Source organism: Hemitrygon akajei, chromosome 5 (assembly GCF_048418815.1).
Source record: "Hemitrygon akajei chromosome 5, sHemAka1.3, whole genome shotgun sequence".
Classification (NCBI taxonomy): domain Eukaryota; kingdom Metazoa; phylum Chordata; class Chondrichthyes; order Myliobatiformes; family Dasyatidae; genus Hemitrygon; species Hemitrygon akajei.
The window spans coordinates 124,051,965-124,075,782 of NC_133128.1; the positions used below are offsets into that span (position 1 = coordinate 124,051,965).

Sequence of the window (23,818 nt, forward strand, 5' to 3'; positions counted from 1 at the left end):
TTTCTTTGTTCCCAATTACTACCTCTCCAGCATCACTTTCCAGGGGTCCAATAAACTTTAGGTATCCTCTTTTATATTACTGGCTGACTTATATTCATATTTCTTCTTTTCTCTCCTTATGCTGTTTTGGTTGCCTTTAGATGTTTTATAAAAGCTTCGCAATTCTCGAACTTCCCACTGTTTTTTTGCTTTTATGCTGTTTTTGACTTTGTCATCACAGTTGCCTCATCCTTCCATTAGAATATTACTTATTTTTTTGGGATGAATCTATCCTGTACCTTTCGAATTGCTCCCAAAACCTATAACTATTGCTGTTCTCCCATCATCTCTTCTAGTGACTGCTTCCAACGAACTTTGGTCATCTCCTCTCTCATGCCTCTGTAATCCCCTTTGCTCCATGTAGTACTGATACACCTGATTTTAGCTTCGCTCTCTGTCAAACTGCAGGGTGAATTCTATCACATTATGATCACTGTCCCCTTAGGGTTCCTTTACCTTAAGCTCCCTAATCAAATCCCGTTCAATACATAATACCCAATCCAGTCAGCAATCAGCTCTTTAGTTTTAGTAACATTGAAGAAGAGGTTGTTGTGACTCCACTCAACTAGGTGTCCCGGATCTGCTGCCTCATCACAGCTTGTGATTTGAGGAGGAAATGTTGTTGCCAATCCTCACTGACTGAGATCTGCTCATCAGGAAGTCAAGTAACCAGTTGCAGAGGGTGGTACCGAAGCCCAGGTCTTGAAGCTTAATGATGAGTTTGGAGGGGATAATTGTGTTGAATGCTGACCTAAAAGTCACACCAAAGGTTCAGGAATTCTGAACCAAATTTTACCATGGCCATTGCCAGGAAGCAAAACTTCCGAGAGCTGCTTAGATTGTGTCAGGGTTTCTTCCCAGCATATCACCATGAATTAACAGACTGCCCAAGTCCTCGGTGATAAATAATTATTAGTTCGCCCAACATATGTGGCAAGGAATAAAAAATAAACTTTACCAAAAAAAAAATTCCAACATTCCATTAGGACATCTCATTTTGAGGGTGAAGCAACCAGGAACCTTTCAGTTGCAATGACACAACCAATCAAACCCTTCACAGAGACACAAGAGACAGCAGGCACTGGAATATGGAGAAATAAAGAGAACAAACCACAGGAGGAACTGATTGGGTCAGACAGAATCTGTGGAGGGAAAGAAATGGTTAATGTTTTAGTTGGGACCCCATATTGGGACCAGAGGAATAGAGGAGTTAGAATAAGGAGAGGGGTAGATGACAGCTGAGGTGGGTTACTGCACTAGCTGCTCCTGAGGAAGACTTCCTTACATGGGTGAGAGACCACAGGTAGACCAAGTGTGAAAATATTGCAGAGTGCCTTCTCTGTCCATAATGACCATTCTGAGCTTCAATGACTTTTCAGTTCACCCCCACCCTTTGTCCACACTGATGTCTGTACTTGCTGCCAGAGTGAAATGGTGAGGCCAAATACAAAATTGACGAAAAACACATCATATTCCATTTTCGTAGCCTGTGACCCAATAGCATGACCACTGAATTTTCCAATTTCATGTCCCCCACTCCCAGTTTTCCTTTCCCCAATCCCACCAGTCCAGCACAGGTCTCACTCCATTCACCCTTTCCATTCCTCTCCCATCACTACCATCCCATTACCAGTTTTCCCCTATCACCTACCCCACCTGGCTCTATCTGACCTCATCTGTTTGCACCTTCCAAACCTTCTCCCTGCCTCTGCCCCTTACCTCCCTTCTCAGCTGGTTCCACCTATCATCAGCCTGCCCCAGCCTCATCCCTCCCTCTGAACACTTTACAGTGCCCATTGCCCCCACTACACACTCAGCCCTGATGACCATCCCTTTCCCTCCACCGATGCTGCTCCAAAGCCTTCGCAGGTTTTGTACATTGCAGGTTGCATCTCGACTGAAGAAACGAAACACACACACACACACACACACACACACACACACACACACACACACACACACACACACACACACACACACACACACACACACACACACACACACACACACACACACACACACACACACACACACACACACACACACACACACACACACACACACACACACATACTTTCCCCATTACTAATCACACAGGAACATCAGCTCAGCAAGCTCTCCTAGTCTCACTGTATTCGACACTTCTTACCGATATTTATTGTTTTAATTAACTTGAATGATCAGAATTAGCCTAATTCTGCAAAGCCACATGTGATGGTGTAGAAAACTGTCTGACACAGCCTAAGCATCAATCTCCACATCCCCAGCTGACTGAGGGACGTTGTGTAGGGCTGACTCACATGGCTGATGGTCATAATAAGTGAGGAGGCTGGTTTCAGAATCACAGTTTGATCTGATGAACACTCAGCACTCGTCATTAACACAAATATTTCAGCGAAGACACAACTGCGCAAGGTCTTCTTCAATCCAAATCCTGCTCACCACCCCCTACACCTCTGCATAGTGTAACAAAATTTAGACATGTGTCCAAAGGAAGCTCTCACAGTACAGCATTCTCGAATAAAGAAACTTCTGGCAAATGGCCACCTCTACAATACTGCAACATAATTCTTCGCTCTGTCCAAAGCTGGCAGTTAAGTATTGATAAGTAATGAGTTCTCATCTGATTTCACCTTAACTCAGAGGACAAGGGGTATAAATGGTTAGACAAAAATGTGTTTTAGTTTAATTAATTTATCACAGTACATTACAGTTGTTGAGCTGAACGTTTGGTTCTGTTGTGCAATCTCTACCAGTATAAACCTTAATTGATAAAACTAATGGATTATACTGTTAGATGGACCTCAACGTCTTTGTTTTGTTCCACTTAATAACATTTAGATCTTGATGTGAATTCCAAGTAGACAAAGAAGTGTAATGGTGGAACCTACACACTGTTTGATTAGACTCCATTTGCAAATACATGATTGGTGCAAATACTCGTAGAAGTCAGCTCATCACAAACTCTATCAATCATGTCTTCTTGCTCGAGGAATTTCATTTTCACCCCTTCCTCTGGAACAGCTGTCCATTTGCTGTGGAGGAAATTGGAAAAAGAAGAGTCTTAAGCATTAAACAGATTGGAGAAGAGTTGAAGATGTCCTGGTAATATATTAATATCAATTGTGTTCCTTCATCCACTAGAACAATTAACAATGCAGTCAACACTAAACTGATACCATAACCTATTGATGCACTTTCCAGGACTCTATAGCTCATGTTCTCAGTATGTATTTATTATTTTAATTTGAGTTTGTCTTCTTTTGCAAATTGTTTACTTGTCAGTCTGTGTGTGTGTGTAGATTTTTAACGATTCTATTGTATCTCTTTGTTCTATTGTGAATGTCAGCAAGTAGATGAATCTCAGAGTAGTATATGGTGACATTACATACGCTGTTAAATATTCACTTTGAATTTTGAATATCATCAAGATTCAACACCATCCACTTTCGGCATTGGTACGGCGGGGAAGTAGATATATTTGATCCCTCCAGGGCTCCAGTAGTCAATTTCCTATTCCCTTTGAATAGTTACGTTCTCAAATTACTGAATCTCTAACATTGACACACCCTAATCTATATAACTACATAACAATTACAGCACGGAAACAGGCCATCTCAGCCCTCCTAGTCCGTACTCTCACCTAGTCCCAATGACCTGCACTCAGCCCATAACCCTCTATTCCTTTCCTGTCCGTATACCTATCCAATTTTACTTTAAATGTATAGGCTATATAGGCTAAACAGGGTACGTGTCCTCAATTTATAAATTAATCTTGACTGCTAGTTCTGTTCTCTCACATGTGGGTGACTTTAGCAATATCTGAAACACTTGTACCCTCAGAGGTTCAGACTGCCAATCTCAGCAGAGCCAGGGTAAGTTCTTGCAAAGCGTCCCAGAGTCCATATGGGGAAGATATTTCTGTAGGAGGTATAACTGATTGCGCAAGTCTTATTGAAAACTCCGGCAATGTTCTCCTGTGGGAAAATAAAAGACACAAAAACAGGAGTCAGAAGGTAAGTTAGTCTCTAAGCAAGAAAGTAATTATTTGAAGGGCATGCACCGTCTTATGAAGCTGCAGCAAGAATGAAAACCCAACAGGACATTTCATCGTAGAGAGGCTTCTGACAAAACTACTGATAGAGATTTTAATATTCATATACACTTGAGAACGCAGACAGCTCGAGTTCCAGAACAGCTAGCTCAATTGTAAATATATCCTGGCTGGAAACATCATGGTCTGATGTCAAAGAAGTCACAGAGAGTAGTGGATTCGGCCCGATACTTCATGGCACATATCACCCCACTGTCGGTAGTATCTCCCTCATGAAGGTAACTCCACCACATGGGCAATGCCACCTTCTCACAGCTACCATCGGGCAGGGGGTACAGAAGCCTGAAGTCTCACACCATCAGGCTCAAAAACAGTTACCTCTCTTCAGCCATTTGGCTCGTGAACCAACCTGCACAGCCTGAAGCACTACATCAGTATAACAACACTACGATCGCTCTGACCACCTTGCACTAAAATACACTTCTCTTTGTTAAAATATGATCTCCCTTGCAAAAGTTGTTTATAGTTTACGTATAACTTACAAGTGCTTGTGAACACTGCTTATATGATGCTATGTGCCTCTGATGCTGCAGCAAGTTAATTTACCCATTGCCCCTGTGCATAAATGTACTGTACTTGTGTGTAGGATAATAAACTTGACTTTGACTTTACACATATAACCATATAACAATTACAGCCCTTCTAGTCCATGCCGAACACTTATTCTCACCTAGTCCCACCGACCTGCACTCAGCCCATAAACCTCCATTCCTTTCCTGTCCTTATACCTATCCAATTTTTTAAAAAATGACAATATCGAACCTGCCTCTGCCACTTCTACTGGAAGCTCGTTCCACACAGCTACTACGCTCTGAGTAAAGAAGTTCCCCCTCGTGTTACCCCTAAACTTTTGCCCCCTAACTCTCAACTCATGTCCTCTTGTTTGAATCTCCCCAACTCTCAATGGAAAAAGCCTATCCACATCAACTCTATCTATCCCCCTCATAAGTAATTATTTTGGAGCTCCTTTCCGGGGAACGCGCTGGACAGTAGAGCGATATTAATACGCAGCAGCCTCTCCGGACTCTGGATTGGGGATTGCCAAATGTTACGTGGATTTTCTGGTGTAGTCTGTTTTGTCATATGCTTTTGTGATATCATTCTGGGGGAACGTTGTCTCATTTTTTAACTGCATTGCATTTGTGGTTTCTAAATGACAATGAACTGAATCTGAATCTGATAATTTTAAATACCTCTATCGTCCCCCCTCAACCTTCTACACTCCAAAGAATAAAGACCTAACTTGTTCAATCTTTCTCTGTAACTTAGGTGCTAAAACCCAGGTAACATTCTAGTAAATCTCCTCTGTACTCTCTCTATTTTGTTGACATCTTTCCTATAATTCGGTGACCAGAACTGTACACAAAACTCCAAATTTGGCCTCACCAATGCCTTGTACAATTTTACCATTACATCCATCTGGACAAACATGTCTCTGAACCAGAAGAGGCCATCACAGATTAAGTAATGAGTAGCGAGCCTGAACTATTTCAACAAGCCAACGATCAGGAGAACCGAATCAGCAGCGACCATAATGGGACCACAGACAAGCCTCTGGATGGAAGCAAACATTTACATTACTAAGTAATTGCACAAAACCTGGATTGGGCGTCAGACCCAAAACAGACACTCAGAATATTTTCTGAAACCTTAGCAGAAAAATCATTGTGGTCATCTTCCCTCAAGCACTAGAATACCAAGCAGTGAGAGAAAGCTTACTATTGTGCAGAGCTGTATTTAGATTGTCTTGAAATTCCTCTGTCTCACTGCCACTCTGACCTATCGCTCTGTGACCTTCTGTCCTGTCACACCATCTTGAGGAACAGCATCACATTTGCCATCTGGGCATCTTGCTGACTGTTGAAGGTTTAATTCTACAACGTCAGGTAACTTGGTTTCACAGTCTGCATCGGTAATCTAACTGTGAAATTACTCAGCTTGTTTGTTTACTCTTTCACAAAGAAGGCTCGGCAGCGCACGTACTCTCTTAAAAGTTTGCGCAGATTCAGCACGCCATCTAAAACTTTGATGAATTTCTATAGACGCACAGTAGAGAGTATCCTAACTGGTTGCATCACAGCCTGATATGGAAATGCCAGTGCTCAGGAACAGAAAGGTCTACAGCCCAGTCCATCACAGGAAAAACTCCCCAGCAATGAGCACAGTTACATGGAGCACTGTCATAACAAAAAATCAGCATCCATCATCAAGTACAGCCACCAACTCGGCCAGGCCAACAGACAACAAAGAACACTACAGCACAAGTACCGGCCCTTCAGCCCACAGAGTTGTGTTGAACCAATTAAATTAGTAATCAAATGGCCAACTAAACTAATCCTTTCTGCCTACATGATGTCCGTGTCCTTCCATTTACTTCACATTCATGTGCCTAACTAAACATCTCTTAAAAGTCCTTAATGTATCTGCCTCTACCACCACCCCAGACAGCACATTTCAGGCACCCAGCACTCTGTGTAAAAAAACATACGTGCCCTTTGCTATTAGACATTTCAGCTCCAGGTAAAAGCATACTGTCTACTCTATCCACGCCTGTCATAATCTTATAAACCTCTATCAGATCTCCCCTTAGTCTCCACCGCTCCAAAGAAAGCAACCCAATTGTCTCGTTATAGCACACGCCCTCTAAACCAGGCAGCTTCCTGGTAAACCTCTTCTGCACCCTCTCCAAAACCTCCACATCCTTCCCATCATGGGGTGACCAGAACTGTCTGGTCAATACTCCAAATGCTGCCCAACTAGGGTTTAATAGATCTGCAACAGAACTTCCTGACTTTTGAACCCGATGCCTCAACTAATAAAGGCAAGCATACCAAATGTTTTCTTAGCCACTCTATCAACCTGTGTAGCCACTTTCAGGGAGCTATGAACTTGGACCCCCAGATCCCTCTGCTCTTCAACACTGTTAAGGGTCTTGGCTCTAACAGTGTACTGAATCTTCACCTTTGACCTGTGCTGAGCAACAGGCTGGAATGTTCACTGAGGTCTTTAACCCCTCACTTCAGCAGTCTGAAGTACCCATCTGCTTCAAGCAGGCTTCAATTACACTGCTACCCAAGAAGAACACAGTAACCTGCCTCAATGACTACGATCCAGGAGCATTTACGTCCACTGTGATGAATTGTTTTGAGAGGTTGTTGATGTAATGCATCAACTCCTGCCTGAGAGGCGACTTGGATCTGCTCCCATTTACCGACCAGAGCAACAGGTCCACAGCAGACACCATCTCACTCGACCCTGGAACATCTGGACAGCAAACATGCACATCTGGTATGCTCTTTATCGATTACAGCTCACCATCATCAGCTGAAAACTAATCAATAAGCTCCACAACCTTGGCTTCAATACCTCCTTGTACAATTGGATTCTTGAATTTCCTCATTTACAGACCGCAGTCAGTTCCGATTGACAACAGCACATCCTTCATGATCTCCATCAGCACAGATGCACTATGAAACTGTGTGCTTAGCCCTCTGCTCTACTTGCTTTACACTTAAACTGTGAGGCTAAGCACAGCTCCAATACTATATCAGTTTTGCTGACAACACCACTGTCGTAGGCCGAATCAGAGGTGGCGATAAATCAGCATATCGGAGGGAGATTGAAAACCTGGCTGGGTGCTGTCCAAACAACCACCTCTTACTCGATGTCAGCAAGACCAAGGAGCTGACTATTGACTTTGGGAGCAGGAAACCAGAGGGCCATGAGCCAGTCCTCATCCAAGGATCAGAGGTGGAGAGGGTCAGCAACTTTAAATTCCCCGGTGTTGTTATTTCGCAGGACCTGGTATGTAAGTGCAATTATGAAGAAAGCAAGGCAGTGCCTCTACTTCCTTAGGAGTTTGCGTAGACTTGGCGTGACATCTAAACCTTTGCATGTGTTCCTGGATTCTGGTTCCTCGTTATTTTCTGCTTTTGAGCGGTTTGATTGGGGCGGCTGATGCGGACTTTGGCGCTTCAGTGTAGAACGGTCCTGCAGCCTGCGTCCGGAACTGAACTAAGCGGAATACTACCCGTTTGGTGTTTAATATTATACTCACTGTTTGCTGTTCGTGCAATTTGTTCTTTATTTTTGTTCGTTGGTTATTTGATGTTTTCTTTAACTGGTTCCAAGGTGTTTCTTTGTTTCATGGCTGCCTGTGGGCTGAGCTGTATTCTGTATATATACCTTGAAAATAAATGTACTTTGAATCTTTGAACTTCTATAGATGTGTAGCGGAGAGTATATTGACTGGCTGCATCACAGCCTGGTATGGAAACACCAATGCCTTTGAACGGAAAATCCTACAAGAAGCAGTGAATACAGCCCAGTCCACCACGGGTAAAGCCCTCCCCACTATTGAGGACAACTACATGAAACGTTGTCGCAGGAAAGCAGCATCATCTTCAGGGATCCTCACCACCCAGGAGATGCTCTAATCTCATTGCTGACATCAGGAAGGAGGTACAGGAGCCTCAGGACTCACACCGCCAGATCAGGAACAAATATTAGCCCTCAACCATCAGGCTCTTGAACAAAGGGGGATAACTTCACTCGTCTTCACTTGCCCCATCATTGAAATGTTCTCACAACCTATGGACTCACTTTCAAGGAAACTTTATCTCATGTTCTTGATGTTTATTGCTTATTTATTTACTGTTATTATTTCTAACTACTTATTTATTTTAAGGATTACAGTTTGTCTTCCTTTGCACATTGGTTGTTTGTCAGTATTTGTGTGCAGTTTTTCACTGATTTTATTGTATTTCTTTGTGCTACTGTCTATGCCTGTAAGAAAATGAACCTTAGGATAGAATGTGATGACATATACGTACTTTGAATCTCACCTTTCTTTCCCCCATTTTACCCCATCCCCACTGTACCTGCATTATTCCCACTTCTGATGTGATCTTTAACCCTGCTTCTCTTCTCACAAATGCTGCCTGACCTGCTGAGTACTTCCAGCATTTTCTGTAATTATTTCACATTACCAGGATCTGCAGTTTTTAAAAAAATTTTCCCTTAAGGATGGGCAATAGATATTCATCTTTTCAATGGCATTCAGATCCTGAGAAATAAATATAATGAAGAATAAAAGGCCGACTGCTTCCCATATCGCGGCAGAAAATGACAACAACATTCATGTGCCGCTATGCTCTGGATGAACTGTGAAATGCTGATTGTCCTCACATGCTCCTGAATTCCTCAAGCAGCTCGTGTGTTGCCACCGTCTTGTGCAACTTTTGACTTAACACAAAGCTCAGTTTAGTCAGAGAAGGGACCTACAGCGGTCATCTCAAAGCAATAGCGAGACCCAGACGTCGCTGCAAATCTTCCCACATTCACTGTCTGTTTCAGTAAACCAAGATCAATGTTGTCCATCAGGCCAGCCCCTACACTGCTTTTCTTTCAGTCCATTAGTTCTGATTGGCAGGACAAGTCATCCACAGGCCCATCTCTGCTCAAAGTGTAGGTGTATCTGGTGGCTCCAAGAACTTTGAAACATAGACCATGAGACACTGGGTCAGAGTTAGGCCATCCAGCCCATCGAGTCCGCTGATCTATCTTCCCACTCAACCCCATTCTCCGGCCTTCTCCCCGTAACCTTTGACACCCTGACCAGGAACCCATTGACCTCCGTTTTAAATAAACCCAATGACTTGGCCTCTACAGCCATCTGTGACAATGAATTCCACAGATTCACCACTCTCTGGCTAAAGAAATTCCTCCTCACCTCTCTTCTAGAGGAACATCCTTCTATTCTTGAGGCTGTGTCCTCTGATCCTAGACTCTCCCACTATTGGAAACATCCTTTCCATGGCCACTGTACCTCAGTTTCTCAATATTGGGTAGATTTCAAGGAGAATCCCTTTCATTCTCCTGCACTCCAATGAATAATGTCCCATCCTGCTCAACCTGTTAACATACTCACTCCCTTCAGCCACAATGTCCTCATAAATCCCCACTGCATCCTTTCCAGATTTAAAATACTTTCTACTATTCTGGTTAAAAGATAAGCAATTGCAGACCCATGAGCCTTACAACAGTAGTGGGGAAGAAATTGGAAACATAACTTTGAGGGATCAGATTAATGAGAACTACAAAAAGCAGGGACTGATGAGATCTTGCCAGTTTAGCTTTGCCAAGGGAAGACCCTGCGTGACCAATCTGATTTTTTGTTATAAATGGGTTTATTTAGTACTCAGGACTTCAACTCAACTCACATGGAGATCAATAAGTCCTTTAACAAGGCCCCACGTGGGGGACCATTCCCAAAGGTTGGCGTAGATTAGAAGACATCTGGAAAAGTATGTGGATCATACTTCAGAGGAATATGGGCAAACATGGGTAAAAGGGACTAGCCTGGATGGGCACCTAATCCAGTCCCATTTATCCACATGGATTAGTTTGGTCGAAAGGCCTGTTTCTGACCTGTATCACTCCAAGATTTGATATCTTGGAAAAAACAGACGCACTCTGAAAATAAGAAATCTCTAAAGAGAATGGGCCAACTTTGAGGGTGGGGGGGGGGGGGGGATGGTGGATGTGAGTGTAGCTTGGTACTGTAGCAGATAACACAACTCTTTACAGCACCAGTTCAATTCCCACCACTGTCTGTAAGGGGTTTGTGTGTCCTCCCCATGACTGTAGGTTTCCTCCCACTTACTGAAGACATGCGGGTTAGTAGATTACACGGGTGTAATTGGGCAGCACAGGCTCGTCAGGTCAGAAGGGCCCGACACTGTGCTGTGTCCCTAACTAATCTCCGGCAAAGATTTCTGCTTGCTTAAGTGAAGGTACAAATACCAGAGATATGAAACACGGAGTTAAATGACACGTGACTGGGCATACACTGGAAAAAATAAATACATTATCCCAACTGAAAGTATCTCACCTGAGGCCAATCGCCATTTGGCAACTGTTTTTCCATCAGCAGCTTAACCCCTCGTTCTATTGCTCGTGTGCCGGGGTACCTGGGCAGAATTGCAGAGGGAAGGTGATCAGGAGTTGGTGGGTAGTGATGGGGAGAGAGGAAAACAAAGTTAATGTGGTTATCTCAGAGCCAGAAAGACACAGCCCGCACACAAAATCGGAGACTGCACAGCAGCGCTCCAAAAGGCTTATTGTAACTTATAAACAACACACACAAAATGCTGGTGGAACACAGCAGGACAGGCAGCATCTACAGGAAGAAGCACAGTCGACATTACGGGCCGAGACCCTTCGTCAGCCCAAAACTTCGACAGTGCTTCTCCCTATAGATGCTGCCTGGCCTGCTGTGTTCCACCAGCATTTTGTGTGTGTTGCTTGAATTTCCAGCATCTGCAGATTTCCTCGTGTTGTAATTTATAAGTTTTTTTTGTGTTATTTCACTGTATTGTTGAGACAAAACAACGTAATTCACAACATATGTTAGTGATATTAAACCTGATTCTCATTCTGCACTGTATATACACAGCTTAATTCATATATATATTTTTTAATTGAATTTTTGAAGAGCTATGCATAAACAACTGACAACCAACCAACGCCCCTCTGACTCTCAACACAGGTGCTCCTCAGGGCTGTGTACTAAGGCCCCTCCTATACTCTCTGTATACCCATGACTGTATCGCCACCCATAGCTCCAATCTGCTAACTAAATTTGCTGACGACACTACACTGATGGGCCTAATCTCAAATAATAATGCGGCACCCTTACACAGTGGTGTCAAGAAAACAACCTCTCCTTCAAAGTCACAAAAACAAAGGAGCTGGTTGTGGACTACAGGAGGAATAGAGACAGAGTCACCCCTATTGACATCAATGGATCTGGGGTTGAGAGGGTGAACAGCTTTAAGTTCCTCAGCATAAACATCACTGAGGATCTCACATAGTCTGTGTGGTGAGGAACAGCACAACAGCGCCTCTTTCACCTCAGACGGTTGAAGAAGTTTGGTATGGCCCCCAAATCCTAAGAACTTTCTGCAGGGACACAATTGAGAGCATCCTGACTGGATGCATCACTGCCTGGTATGGGAACTGTACTTCCCTCAATCACAGGACTCTGCAGAGAGTGGTGCGGACAACCCAACGCATCTGTAGATGTGAACTTCCCACGATTCAGGACATTTACAAAGACAGGTGTATAAAAAGGGCCCAAAGGATCATTGGGGATTCGAGTCACCCCAACCACAAACTGTTCCAGCTGTTACCATCCAGGAAATGGTACTGCAGCATAAAAGCCAGGACCAACAGGCTCCGGGACAGCTTCTTCCACCAGGCCATCAGACTGCTTAATTCATACTGACACAACTGTATTTCTGTTATATTGACAATCCTGTTGTGCATAATATTTATCATAAATTACTATAAATTGCACATTTAGACGGAGACGTAAAGATTTTTACTCCTCATGTATATGAAGAATGTAAGTCAATTCAATTCAATGTTCAAAAGACGACAAAATGTGCAAAAACAATAAATAATAACTTAAATAGCTACTGATAAATGTGGTCATACATAATATTAGGGGCACTTAAGAAACTCTTAGATAGGCGCATGGATGATAGAAATAATGGGATGGTTACTTAGGAGGGAAGGGTTAGATTGATTTTAGAGTAGGTTAAAAAGGTCAGCACAATATTGTGGGCCGAAGGGCCTGCAGTGTGATGTACTGTTCTGCATTCTATATAATAAATACAAAAATCTGAGTACTTAACAAGATGCATATTTGAAATGCATCTGAATCTGAACTCAAGTGCTAAGAGAGTTTGAGCAAAGTCTCTGTATTCCCACTGCAGCAGGACTGCTATCTCACCAGCATTTCAAAACGAGTGGCCATTACACCCACTGCTCAGCTGACTCAAGTATACATCAGCTTGTCTATAAGAGCTCATGGTCCTTCTCATTGTAAGTTGTTTTGTAATAAATCATGCGAAACTAAAAAACATGTAACATACAAATGGAGTCGTGAGAGACCGCAGATGCTGGAAATCTGGAGAAATGGAAAAAGAGCTGGAGGAGCTCAGCAGGTCAGGACAGCGTTCCGTGGAGGGAAATGGCCAGTCGACATCCCAGGTCGAGACCCTTCTGCTGGACTGGAAAAGGCGGAAGTGGTGTAGCGAGAACTGGTGGGTGATCGGTGGATCCAGGTGGAGGAGTGATCAGCAGATGGAGGGAAGTGAGTGGGGACGACGGCTGGGGCTGGGACAGGGCAGGTGGAAGTGACAGAGGGATGAAGATGATGGAGCTGTTTTAAATGTTTTTTTTATTTCAAGCTGCAATTTCTGATGAAGAGATCAAGCTCAGCTGGGCTTTCCTACTTTCAGAGTAATTTATTTCACATGTAAGAAGCCATTGCTCAGAACGTTCGACATTTCGATAAAATAAAATTTAAAAGTAAGAACTGTGACGCTGGACCCCGTCTCACCTGGCCGCCATTAGACCTAACACAGCCCAACAGGTGTTGTGGACTTGAGACCGCGCGCTCTGCACGTACTTCCGTTGCTCGCAGGATTCAAAGTCTTCACCCCAGCCCCCGTCCTCCATCTGCTTGGACAGAAGGAATTCACAGGCTCGGGTCACAGCTCTGCAGGCGGCCCTGGGTCAGAAAGGAAACGCAAAGTAAGGAATTGGAAGCAGGGTCACATGGGACAGGACCTCAACAATATGGAGTCCAAAGGTTAAAATCACAGACCTACAATAAAACATTCTTTCTCCTACTTATCCAGCAAAGCTGTAGGTACACCAAATGTCTCTCTCTTTATGAGTGCAGCCAAGATTCAGTCAATAAATATTTCTTAGTCTACAGGACCCTTAGTTATTTATTTATTTAGCGATTCAGCACAATAAACTCTGGTTAGACCACAGTTGGAATATTGTTTTCGGTTCTGGTCAAGTCATGTGAAAGCTAAAGGGAAGATACAGAGGAGAATCATCAGGATGCTGCCCGATTAGAGGGCATGTCCAATGAAGATACAGTGTAAGGTGACTGGAGGAACATGTAGGGGGATGTCACAGGGAAGTTGTTTACACAGAGGGTGGTGGGTGCATAGAACACCCTGCCAGGGTGGTGGCACAAGTAGATATATCGGGGCACACAAGGATGATCTAAAACTGGAGGGCTATGTAGCAGGTTAAATGTTGGGACAACATCGTGGGCCTCAAGTTCAAATTAAATTTATTATCGAAGTACATATATACTACCCCGAGAATCATCTTGTAGGAATCACAGTGAATACTGAGAAACACAAACCGATTCAATTAAAAACTGCTCACAAACTCAGACGATGTACAAAAAGCAAATTGTGCAAATGCAAAATAGAATAAATAAATAAATAACCTACTTTCAGGGACTCTATAACCCATGCTGTCAATGAGAATGTGAGTTATAGTGTCCTAAAAACCAGTTGTTTATGTATTAGTTATTATTTTTTTGTATTTGCACAATTTGTTGTCCATCTTTGTTTGTGTTTCTGTATTGAGAACATGACAGTGAGTCCATAGGTTGTGGAATCAAGTGAGTGAAGTTATCCACACTGGTTTAGGAACCCGATGGTTGAAGGATAACAACTGTTCTTGAATCTGACAGTGTGGGTCCTGTACCTCCTTCCCAACAGCAGCAGTGAGAAGAGAGCATGGTCTGGATGGTGGGGTCCTTGATGACGCAGAATCTAACAAGAAAAGCCAGCTCACCCTTTCTGGTACGTGTAACCCATGCAGGCAAAGGCCTCCAGGGCAAACCATGTCCCGTAGGTGAAGCACACTCCCCAGCTCCTGTGGAAAGAAAGGCAGGTTTTACTTCCGCACCGTATGAGAACTTCCAGGACTCGACAGCCACCTACGCACTTCCCAACCAATGAAGAAAACGATAGCTGCCAGTAAGTGTCCCCTCGAACAACAACGAAAGAAACAAGCAGATTCAGAAAGTGAACATACTGAGAAACTAGAAGTTTGCCATGACACACTCAATCACTCTGATAATTCTCAGGGTAGGCACGATCACACTTGAAGTCTCAGCTGAAACACGTCCACAGTGCAAAACTCGCCTTGTCTAAGGAAGGATGTTCTGGCACTGGAGAAGGTCCAGAGAAGTTTCACGATAACGATCCCGGGAATGAAAAGGTTAACATATCAGGTGCATTTGATGGTGCTGGATCTGTACTCATTGGAGTTTAGAAAAATAAGGGGATCTCATTGAAACTACTTAACGGTACATAATGCCTCATAGGCCTGATTTTATTCTCACAAATCAATGAATCTGTTGTAAAAAAAAAAGATCACTCCCTACTTGTACATAGTTCTTTCCTTTTGCTTGTTTTTTCTTTCCACTCTTTTCTATAAGTGTATACCCCAGATAAATACTTTGTGGAGATTTGTGATATATATGATTATATGATATATATGTACAATGTCTGAAATACATCTTATGGAAATGTTTGTTTGATGATGAATTTCAATAAAAAAATAAATTACAAAAAAAACTACTTAACGGTCTAAATAGGGTGGATGTGGAGAGGACGCTTCCTCTCGAGGGGGAGTTTGGAGCACGGAGTCAGCCTCAATAGATGAGGAGGAATTTCTTTAACCAGAGGGTGGTGAATCTATGAAATCCACTGCCTCAGACTGAAGGCCAAGTCGTTTGATATATTTAAGGTGGAGGTTGATTAGTTAGGGTGTCAAAGGTTATGGGCAGAAGTCAGGAGATTGGGGTTGAGAGGAACAATAAATCAGCTGTAACAGAATGGCACAGCAGACCCAGTGGGCTGAAACGCCTAATTCTGCTCCTATGACTTATGGTCTAATGCTGCACTGCTGGGTAAAATTTGGGACAGGTAACACCCACCGTTTTGGTGCTGACAGCGCTATTTTGACAGATGTGAAAACAACTGCAATAACATTTTTTCACCAGAAGCATTGCCACAATTTAAGCCAAATTATACCCGTTCTGGACAGCACATGGCACGCAGGAATACCTGACTGCATTCACAATATTCATTTCCCATCAGCAAGACGTGATTTGCTTTACAACCGGCCTGAGGATTTTACCCTTGCGTCCAGCCTACAGCGTGCAGTGGCACTGCGGTATCAGTCTACCTTTCAGCACCTGACAACATGTCAGGCCGCAACAATCAACGGTACAGAGGACGAGCAGGAGCCAGCTATTTGTTCCCTCATGCCCGCTCTGCCATTCAACGAGGTTATGTTTGAATTATTTACCTCAGCCTCACTTTTCCTGCCCTAATTTCATATCCTTCGACTTCCTTCCCATCCAAAAAACTGACAACCCGTGTGTGGAAATTACCCAGGCTCCTCTTGGTTGAATAGGATTCCAAAGACTCACTTCTCGGTGTGGGGGGGGGGGGGGGGGGGTGGAGGGGGGAAATCAATCTCCTTATCAACAGAAGTGGTGAATGCGAGTTCAAGGTGACATTTAAGAGAAGTTTGGATAGGTACACGAACGAGAGATCATCCTCAAAGGGAGGCTGTGGTCCAGGTGCAGGTAGACGGGACCAGCAGGCTGGCACGGACGAGATGGGCCGAGGGCCTGTTTCGGTGCCGCAGTACTCACCCTTCCCATGATCCATCCGTGTTCTGCATCCTCCGACAGTACTCAAGACCCCTTTCCAGTGTGTCTCTAGAAGGAGAAGATTAATCCATTCAGTCTCATTGCTGCGCTTTGTAAAAGATTTGTGATGCAGACAGCCATCTTGTGATTGCTGGTGTCGTAATATACTCACTGGATTTCACTTGCTCGGTGGTGTGGAAATTTCTTTTGGAAATGATTTAGTGCCTGCATTACTGCAGATGTGCATTCAACATAGGTGTAGTCAATCATTATATCTCCTGCGGAGAGGAAAATGAACACTGAGTCATGGAGACCGTCACTTTTGGGTAGTAGATTAGGTCAGGTGGTGCATACACTTAAGGCGAGAGGGAAAAGATTTATTAGGAACTTGTGGGGCAACTTTTTTTTAAACCCAGAGAGCGGTCAGTGTATGAAATGAGCTGCCAGAGGAAGTGGTTGAGGCAGATAAATTAACAACATTTAAAAGATACAGGGACAAACGTATGGATAGGAAAGGTTCAGAGGGATATGGACCAAACACAGGCAAACGGGATGAGCTCAGATGAGAACCTTGGTCAGCATGGATCAGTTAGGCTGAAGGGCCAGTTTCTGTGCTGCGTTTAAGTCTGACTTCAAAGAACAAATTTATTTCAAAAAATAAACCTCTATTTATTACAGCACAAACTTGAGATAATCAACAAGTTAGCAGGCAAGTGCAAAGTTTGAACCCACCACCAAGCTCGACGAGAACCTTGACGTAATGGGAAATCAACGGCAAAGAAGAGCTAGCAACATCAGGATTTTGCACTCAACTTGGCCTGCTCTACACTAGGAAGCCAACACAAGACACCTCCATTGTCTCACACACACACACACACACACACACACACACACACACACACACACACACACACACACACACACACACACACACACACACACACACACACACACACACACACACACACACACACACACACACACACACACACTGCTGGAGGAACTCTGCAGGTCAGGCGGCATCTACAGAGAAGAATACAGTCAAACACTTCAGGCCGAGACCTTTCCTCAGGACAATCAATTGTGGAAAACGTCTATTCAATCTCCAGGGTGACCCTGAGCATCTAGCTGCCCATGTCAGAGTTCAAAGTTCAAAGTAAATTTATTATCGAAGTACATTTGTGTCACCATATACAATGCTGAGATTAATTTTCTAGCGGACATACTCAACAAATCCATAATAGATATAATAACCATAATGGAATCAATGAAACACTGCACCGACTGGGTGTTCCACCAGTGTGCAAAAGACAACAAACTGCGCAAATACAAAAAGAAAGAAATAATGATAATAAAGAAGAAATAAATAAGAGAGCATGAGATGAAGAGTCCTTGAAAGTGAGTCGATAAGTTATGAGAACATTTCACTGATGGGGCAAGTGAAGTTGAGTGAAGTTACCCCTTTTGGTTCAGAAGCCTGATGGTTGAGGGGTAATGATTGTTCCTGAACCCGGTGATGTGATCCTGAGGCTCCAGTACCTTTGTTCTGATGGCAGCAGTGAGAAAAGAGCAAGGCCTGGGTGGTGAGGGTCCCTGATGAAGGATGCCGCTTTCCTACGACAGTGCTTCATGTAGAGGTGCTCAATGGTGGGGAGAGCTTTACCTGTATCCTCCACTTACCTACGTTTCAGACTGGCTCTGACTGGACATCTGGCTCCCTCCTCCTGAAGTCAATAACCAGCTCCTTGGTCTTGCCGACATCCAGTAAGAGATTGTTGTTCGGACACCACTCAGCCAGATTTTCAATCTCCCTCTGATATGCCGATTCATCACTGCCTTTTATCGGCCCATGACAGTGGTGTCATCAGCAAACTAGAATATGGAATTGGAGCTGTGCTTGGCCACACAGTCGTAAGTGTAAAGCGAGTGGAGCAGGGGCTATACTTCGTGGTGAACCTGTATTGATGTAGATTGTGGAGGAATATTTTTACCAATCCAAACTGACTGGGGTTCGTGAGTGAGGATATCAGGGATCCAATTCCTCAGGAGGGTATTGAGGGCAAGCTTATAGACGAGTTCTGAGGGGTTGGTGGTATTGAATGTCGAGCTGTCATTGACAAAGAGCATCCTGATGTCTGCGTCTTTGCTGTCCAGATGTTCCAGGGTTGAGTGAAGAGCCAATGAGATGGCATCTGCTGTGGACCTGTTGCTCTGTCAGCACATTGGAGTGGATCCAAGTCACCTCTCAGGCAGGGGTTGATATGTTTCATCACCAACCTCTCAAATCACTTCACCATTCTGGGTGTAAGTGCTACTGGACAATAGTTGTTGTGGCAGGTTCTACTTTGGCACCGGTATAATTGAAACAGGTGGGTACCCTGACTGCCGAATGAGGGGTTAAAGATCAGCTGGTCAGCTGAGCTCAGGGTTTTGGTCAGTACCCCATCGTGGGTTCACTTCCGTGAAAAGGCATGGGTCTGCTCGTCCACATCGATATAATTAAACTCAAGGGCTCTCCTAAGCTTCGTCTTTTGAGCACTTTATGTTCAACAATTTTATATCATGACCACTGCTATTTTCCAAGGCGGTACTTGCAGATAACCGTGTGACTACTCACAACCCAGCTCTGTTTCCTCGTTTATCTCACCACCAATCACCTTGCACCAATAAAATGCAAGGGGTTCTGTGATGATAACCTCGCACTACAGCTTCTGCTGATTAATCAGTGCTTCAGAAAACCTTCCAGAAGAACACAAACAGGAGCAGAATTCAGGACCAAAGATGGTTTATCGTCATTCTTTGGTACACAAGTGTAAGGAGAGTGAAATGATTGTTACTCCGAATCCAATACAGCATTAAAAAAAAACCATAAGCATAAAGAACACAATAAAAAAAGATTTAAAAAACCACAATAAATAACATGATTAAAGTCCCCTGTGATTATGAAGAGGCTGTCAGGTGCTTGGTTTGTAGAAGCTGATGATGTTGTAAAGTCCAACCAGTGCGTCCCTGGTGTTAGTTCTGGGGTGGGGATGTAGTTAGTGGTGATGAACAGAAATGTAAATTCCCTGAGCAGGCAACGTGGCCAGCGTTCAACTGCACAATGTCTAATACCACACAACAGAGAAATGTTAATCTTGCTGAGGAACCAATAACCGTTCACAGAACAGTAATTCTGGCAGGTTCCACCGCCCATCCAGTCTCGATTGAGAAGTGTCCTTTAAATAAACTGGTAGAACTGTACAAATTACCTGCTAAAAGTTTAACGATCAAAGTTCATCTGGAAACTTCACGGAAGGCTACCGCTGTTTCTGCATCACCTCACCCAAACGTTTAATAATAATCACACAGCTGGGATGTGGTAGATGTGGAAGGACATGCCGGAAGAAAGTAGATCTCCTGAGTTTGCAGTTTTATCTGCTGCTTAGGGAATGGTACGATACTGAGCCGTAGATCAGCCTGAGTCTCCCCAGACTCAGGGCATCTCCACTTTCATTGCATAAAACATCAGGTTAAATGCATTTACACTGAGGACATCAAAGGATTCATTACCATTGGACGATAATGTACATAATTCACAATCACCAACATTGAGTTGGCATTTCGCTGGTCTCATTTGATAACGTTGTTACACAAGGGTTTTTAGCGTGCTTTGGTGTTTAGGTTTTGGAGTTCAATAAAATGTGTTACGGGTTTCATTAAACATAAAACGGCTCACTTTGTTTTATTTGCAAAAACCTACGCTGGTGGTCCTGATGCTGTAGAATGATTCCAGAGTAATTGAACATGTCGGCCAACACAGTCGCTTTGAAACTGCCAGAGCTTTGGGAGCAAAATGCCGTCGCTTGTTTCGTGCAAGCTGAGGCCCAGTTGGCTCTGCGAGAAATCATCACCGACGACACCAAATTCAGCATTTCCACGGCTACGAGAGTGGTGAGTCTGTTTGAACACCTACCCGAACACGATAAATACATTGCTAAAAGCTCACCTTTTACAGACTTTTGGACTATCGGAGTCTGAGCGCACCAAACAGTTGCTCTCCTTGCCTGGTCTCAGTGTTGCTAAGCCATCGGAGCTAATGGACCACATGTTGTCTCTCCTGGGAAATCACCATCTTGTTTTATTTCAAGAACTCTTCATGTAGCAAATGCCTGAGCAAGTTCACATAGACCTCGCTAATGCACCCATGAGGGACTACAGGAAACTTGCTAATATGGCTGACAGTCTACACTCAGCCAGGCAGTGATGCATCATTCCTCCTCCTTTCTCTACCTCAATAAGCCTGGTCAGCCAGGACCCCCAACATAAGGACGGCCTGTGGCTGCAAAGCAGACGATGCCAGGTCTGTGTTTTTACTACGCTGGCTGTGGTAGGAACGCAGCTTTGACAGTGCCAGCACTTCGGATCATCAGAGATCTGTGAACACCGTGAGTTCCAGCTGCCAGGGTCGTCTTCTGTTCATTACGGACACTCTTTCAGGACAACGCTTCCCGTGTGACACGGGTGCTAAGTGAGCGTGCTGCCAGCATCGCCTGTGGATGAGAAGGCAAAGGGCAGTGAAACCTTGCCAGAGGCCGCCAACGGCAGCAGGATCCAGACCTACGGGACATGATGGGTGAAACTCTGTTTCAGTGGGTGACATTGCACGTGGGACTTCGTCCTGGCTAAAGTGGTTAGACCTCTGCTCAGTGAAGATTTCCTGTGTGCCCAAGGACTGTTAGTTGATCTTAAGAACTGCTGACTTGTGGATGTTAAGGACTTTGGATCGTTACCCTGCTCCCTCAGTATGTTCCCCACAACAATTCTGTCAAGCACATGCATCATCACTCGACTGCTGGGCCAATTCCCAGACCTCACAGAGCCCACATTCTCCACCACAGTCCAAAATATGGTGTCAAGCACCACATTTCTACAACTGGCCCGCCAGTCCACGCCCCCATGTGTAGACTGGACCCAGATAAGCTGGCAGCCGCGAAGGCTATTTGCCAACAGGGAACGACACAGCATTGTACGCCAGTCGAATATCCCCGGGTTCACCCCTCCACATGGTCCCTAAGTGTGATGTTGGTGCTGCCCGTGTGGTGACTACTGATGCCTCAACGAGGCCACCACCCGATTGTTACCCAGCACCATGCATTCAGGACTTTTCGGCACGTTTGGCCGTAAAGTTAATTTTTTTTCCCAAAAGTTGATCTAGTTGAGGGCTACCATCAGGTGCCTGTGTGCCCGGAGGATGGTCCCAAAACAGCTGTGATAACCCTGCTCCGCCGTTGAGTCTCTGCGCGTGCCGTTTGGACTGGAAAATGCAGCACAGACTTTCCAATGGCTGATGGACTTTGTGTTAAAAGACTTAGATTTTCCCTTTGTTTACCTGAATGATATACTTGTCGCTAGTGTGCCCAAATCTGAAGATGTATCTCATCTCCGCACACTTTTCAAGCACTTAAGCCAACATGGTTAACACTGCTAAATGCCAGTTTGGGTTGCCAACCATTGACTTTCTCAGCCATCACAGGTGTGAAACACCTCCCATCAAAAGTAGCATCAAAAAGATTCCCCCCCCCCCCGCACTATGAAAAACTACAGGAGGTTTTAGGTATGGTAAATTTCTATCACCCCTTCATTCCACGAGCTGCTGAACTATGCTCCCCCTGTATAAAGGCCATACCCCTAATCAAGTACTTGACTGGTCAGCTGACTTGACCAGGGCATTTGATGGTACCAAACAAGCTCTTTCTAAAGGCTGATTTATACTTCTGTGTAGGCTCTACGCCGTTGTGAGCATTTATATTTGTGTGTCGGTGTGTCTGCGTCGCTCCGCAATTCACTGCCAAAACACTAGTCCGCGCTGGGGTTTCTACGCCACTGTGTTGAGTTTCTTTGTGTACTTCAAACAATGGCGACTGAGCGCATCATGTTGGAGTTGGAGCTAATAAATGTTGACCAAGAGTTCCTTTTATTGAAATTACTGCAACGCAGAAAAGAGAGAAGATGTCGGAGGAGATGGTGTGTACGACCATTGAACGGATTGAGGCAGAAGGAGGGTGAATCTTCTGTGCTTGTCCGGCCACTGAGAGACATGGACGAGGAAATGCATTTCAGATATTTTCGGATGTCAGCAGGTAGATTTGAGGATTTGGCTCATCGTTCAGAAGCAACGGGAAAGGCGATGATACCAAGCGGACCGATCACAGTTGTTGTGGTCTGCATCGCCGTGACGCGTGGTTACATTTTTGGGGAGGTGCACGTCAGGCTACGGCGTAGGGTACGCGGCTACACCGTACCTACGGCAAAGATTTGACACAGAAGTATAAATTGGTCTTAATGCGACCCTACTGGTCCCAACACACCTATAGTCATGACTACTGACGTCTCAGAGTACGCTGTGGGTGCTGCGCATGAACAGCCGGTTGGAGGAGCATGCCAGCCACTGGCCTTCTTTGTACAGGAAGTACAGCGCATTTGGCCATGAACTTCTTGTTCTCTATCTGGCTGTCTGCCATTTTTGTTTTCTTCCAAAGGGTTGCCATTTCGCAGTGCTCATTGACCACAAACCCCTCATGCACATGATGGCCAAAATATCAGACCCTCGGCCTGCACGGCAGCAACGCCCCCCCCCCGGCCTACATATCTGAGTTCACAACGGGTATACAACATATCAAGGGGAACAATAATGCCCTGGCTGATTGCCTCTCACAGCAGCCATTGAGTCCGTACACAAGATACTGACCCAGAGGTCCAGGCCTACCGAACAGCAGTCACAGGCCTGCAGTTGGCTGACATTAAGTTCGGGGAAGCCGGGGTTTCTCTCCTGTGCAATGACTTAATCGGTTGCCCTTTCCCATTGTGCCCACAGACTGAAGACAGGCTGTTTTTGATTCCATACATGGCCATCGTATCCAGGCCAAAAGGGTTGTGCTAAAGTTTGTGTGGCACGGTCTCAGAAAAGACATGTTTGATTGGACTGCAGCCTGCATGGAGCGCCAGCGGGCAGAAATTAATTGTCATGTTCAGGTGCCATTGACACCTGAGCGATGGTTTGACCACGTCAACGTGGACCTTGTGGGTCCCCTTCCCCCCTCCCACGGTTTCACGTACCTCCTTACCATGGTGGACTG

At 44.6% G+C, this 23,818-nt stretch overlaps 1 protein-coding gene across 2 annotated transcripts in view; it reads right to left on the bottom strand.

Moving 5' to 3' along the window:
• Nucleotides 1–2,695: 2,695 nt before the first annotated feature.
• lss (lanosterol synthase (2,3-oxidosqualene-lanosterol cyclase)) overlaps nt 2,696–23,818 on the bottom strand; it is a 112,698-nt gene continuing 91,575 nt past the window's right edge. Inside the window, exons 17-23 of one of the 2 annotated variants that reach the window (XM_073046376.1) lie at nt 16,873–16,978; nt 16,704–16,769; nt 14,828–14,908; nt 13,563–13,733; nt 11,046–11,124; nt 3,877–4,016; nt 2,696–3,074 (exon numbers count right to left, since the gene is read on the bottom strand). In XM_073046376.1, the coding sequence (XP_072902477.1) occupies nt 3,879–4,016; nt 11,046–11,124; nt 13,563–13,733; nt 14,828–14,908; nt 16,704–16,769; nt 16,873–16,978 (641 nt within the window). In that variant the 3' untranslated portion in view covers nt 2,696–3,074; nt 3,877–3,878. Of the gene's footprint in view, nt 3,075–3,839; nt 4,017–11,045; nt 11,125–13,562; nt 13,734–14,827; nt 14,909–16,703; nt 16,770–16,872; nt 16,979–23,818 lie in introns of both variants that reach the window. The other variant, XM_073046375.1, reaches the window with a different exon arrangement.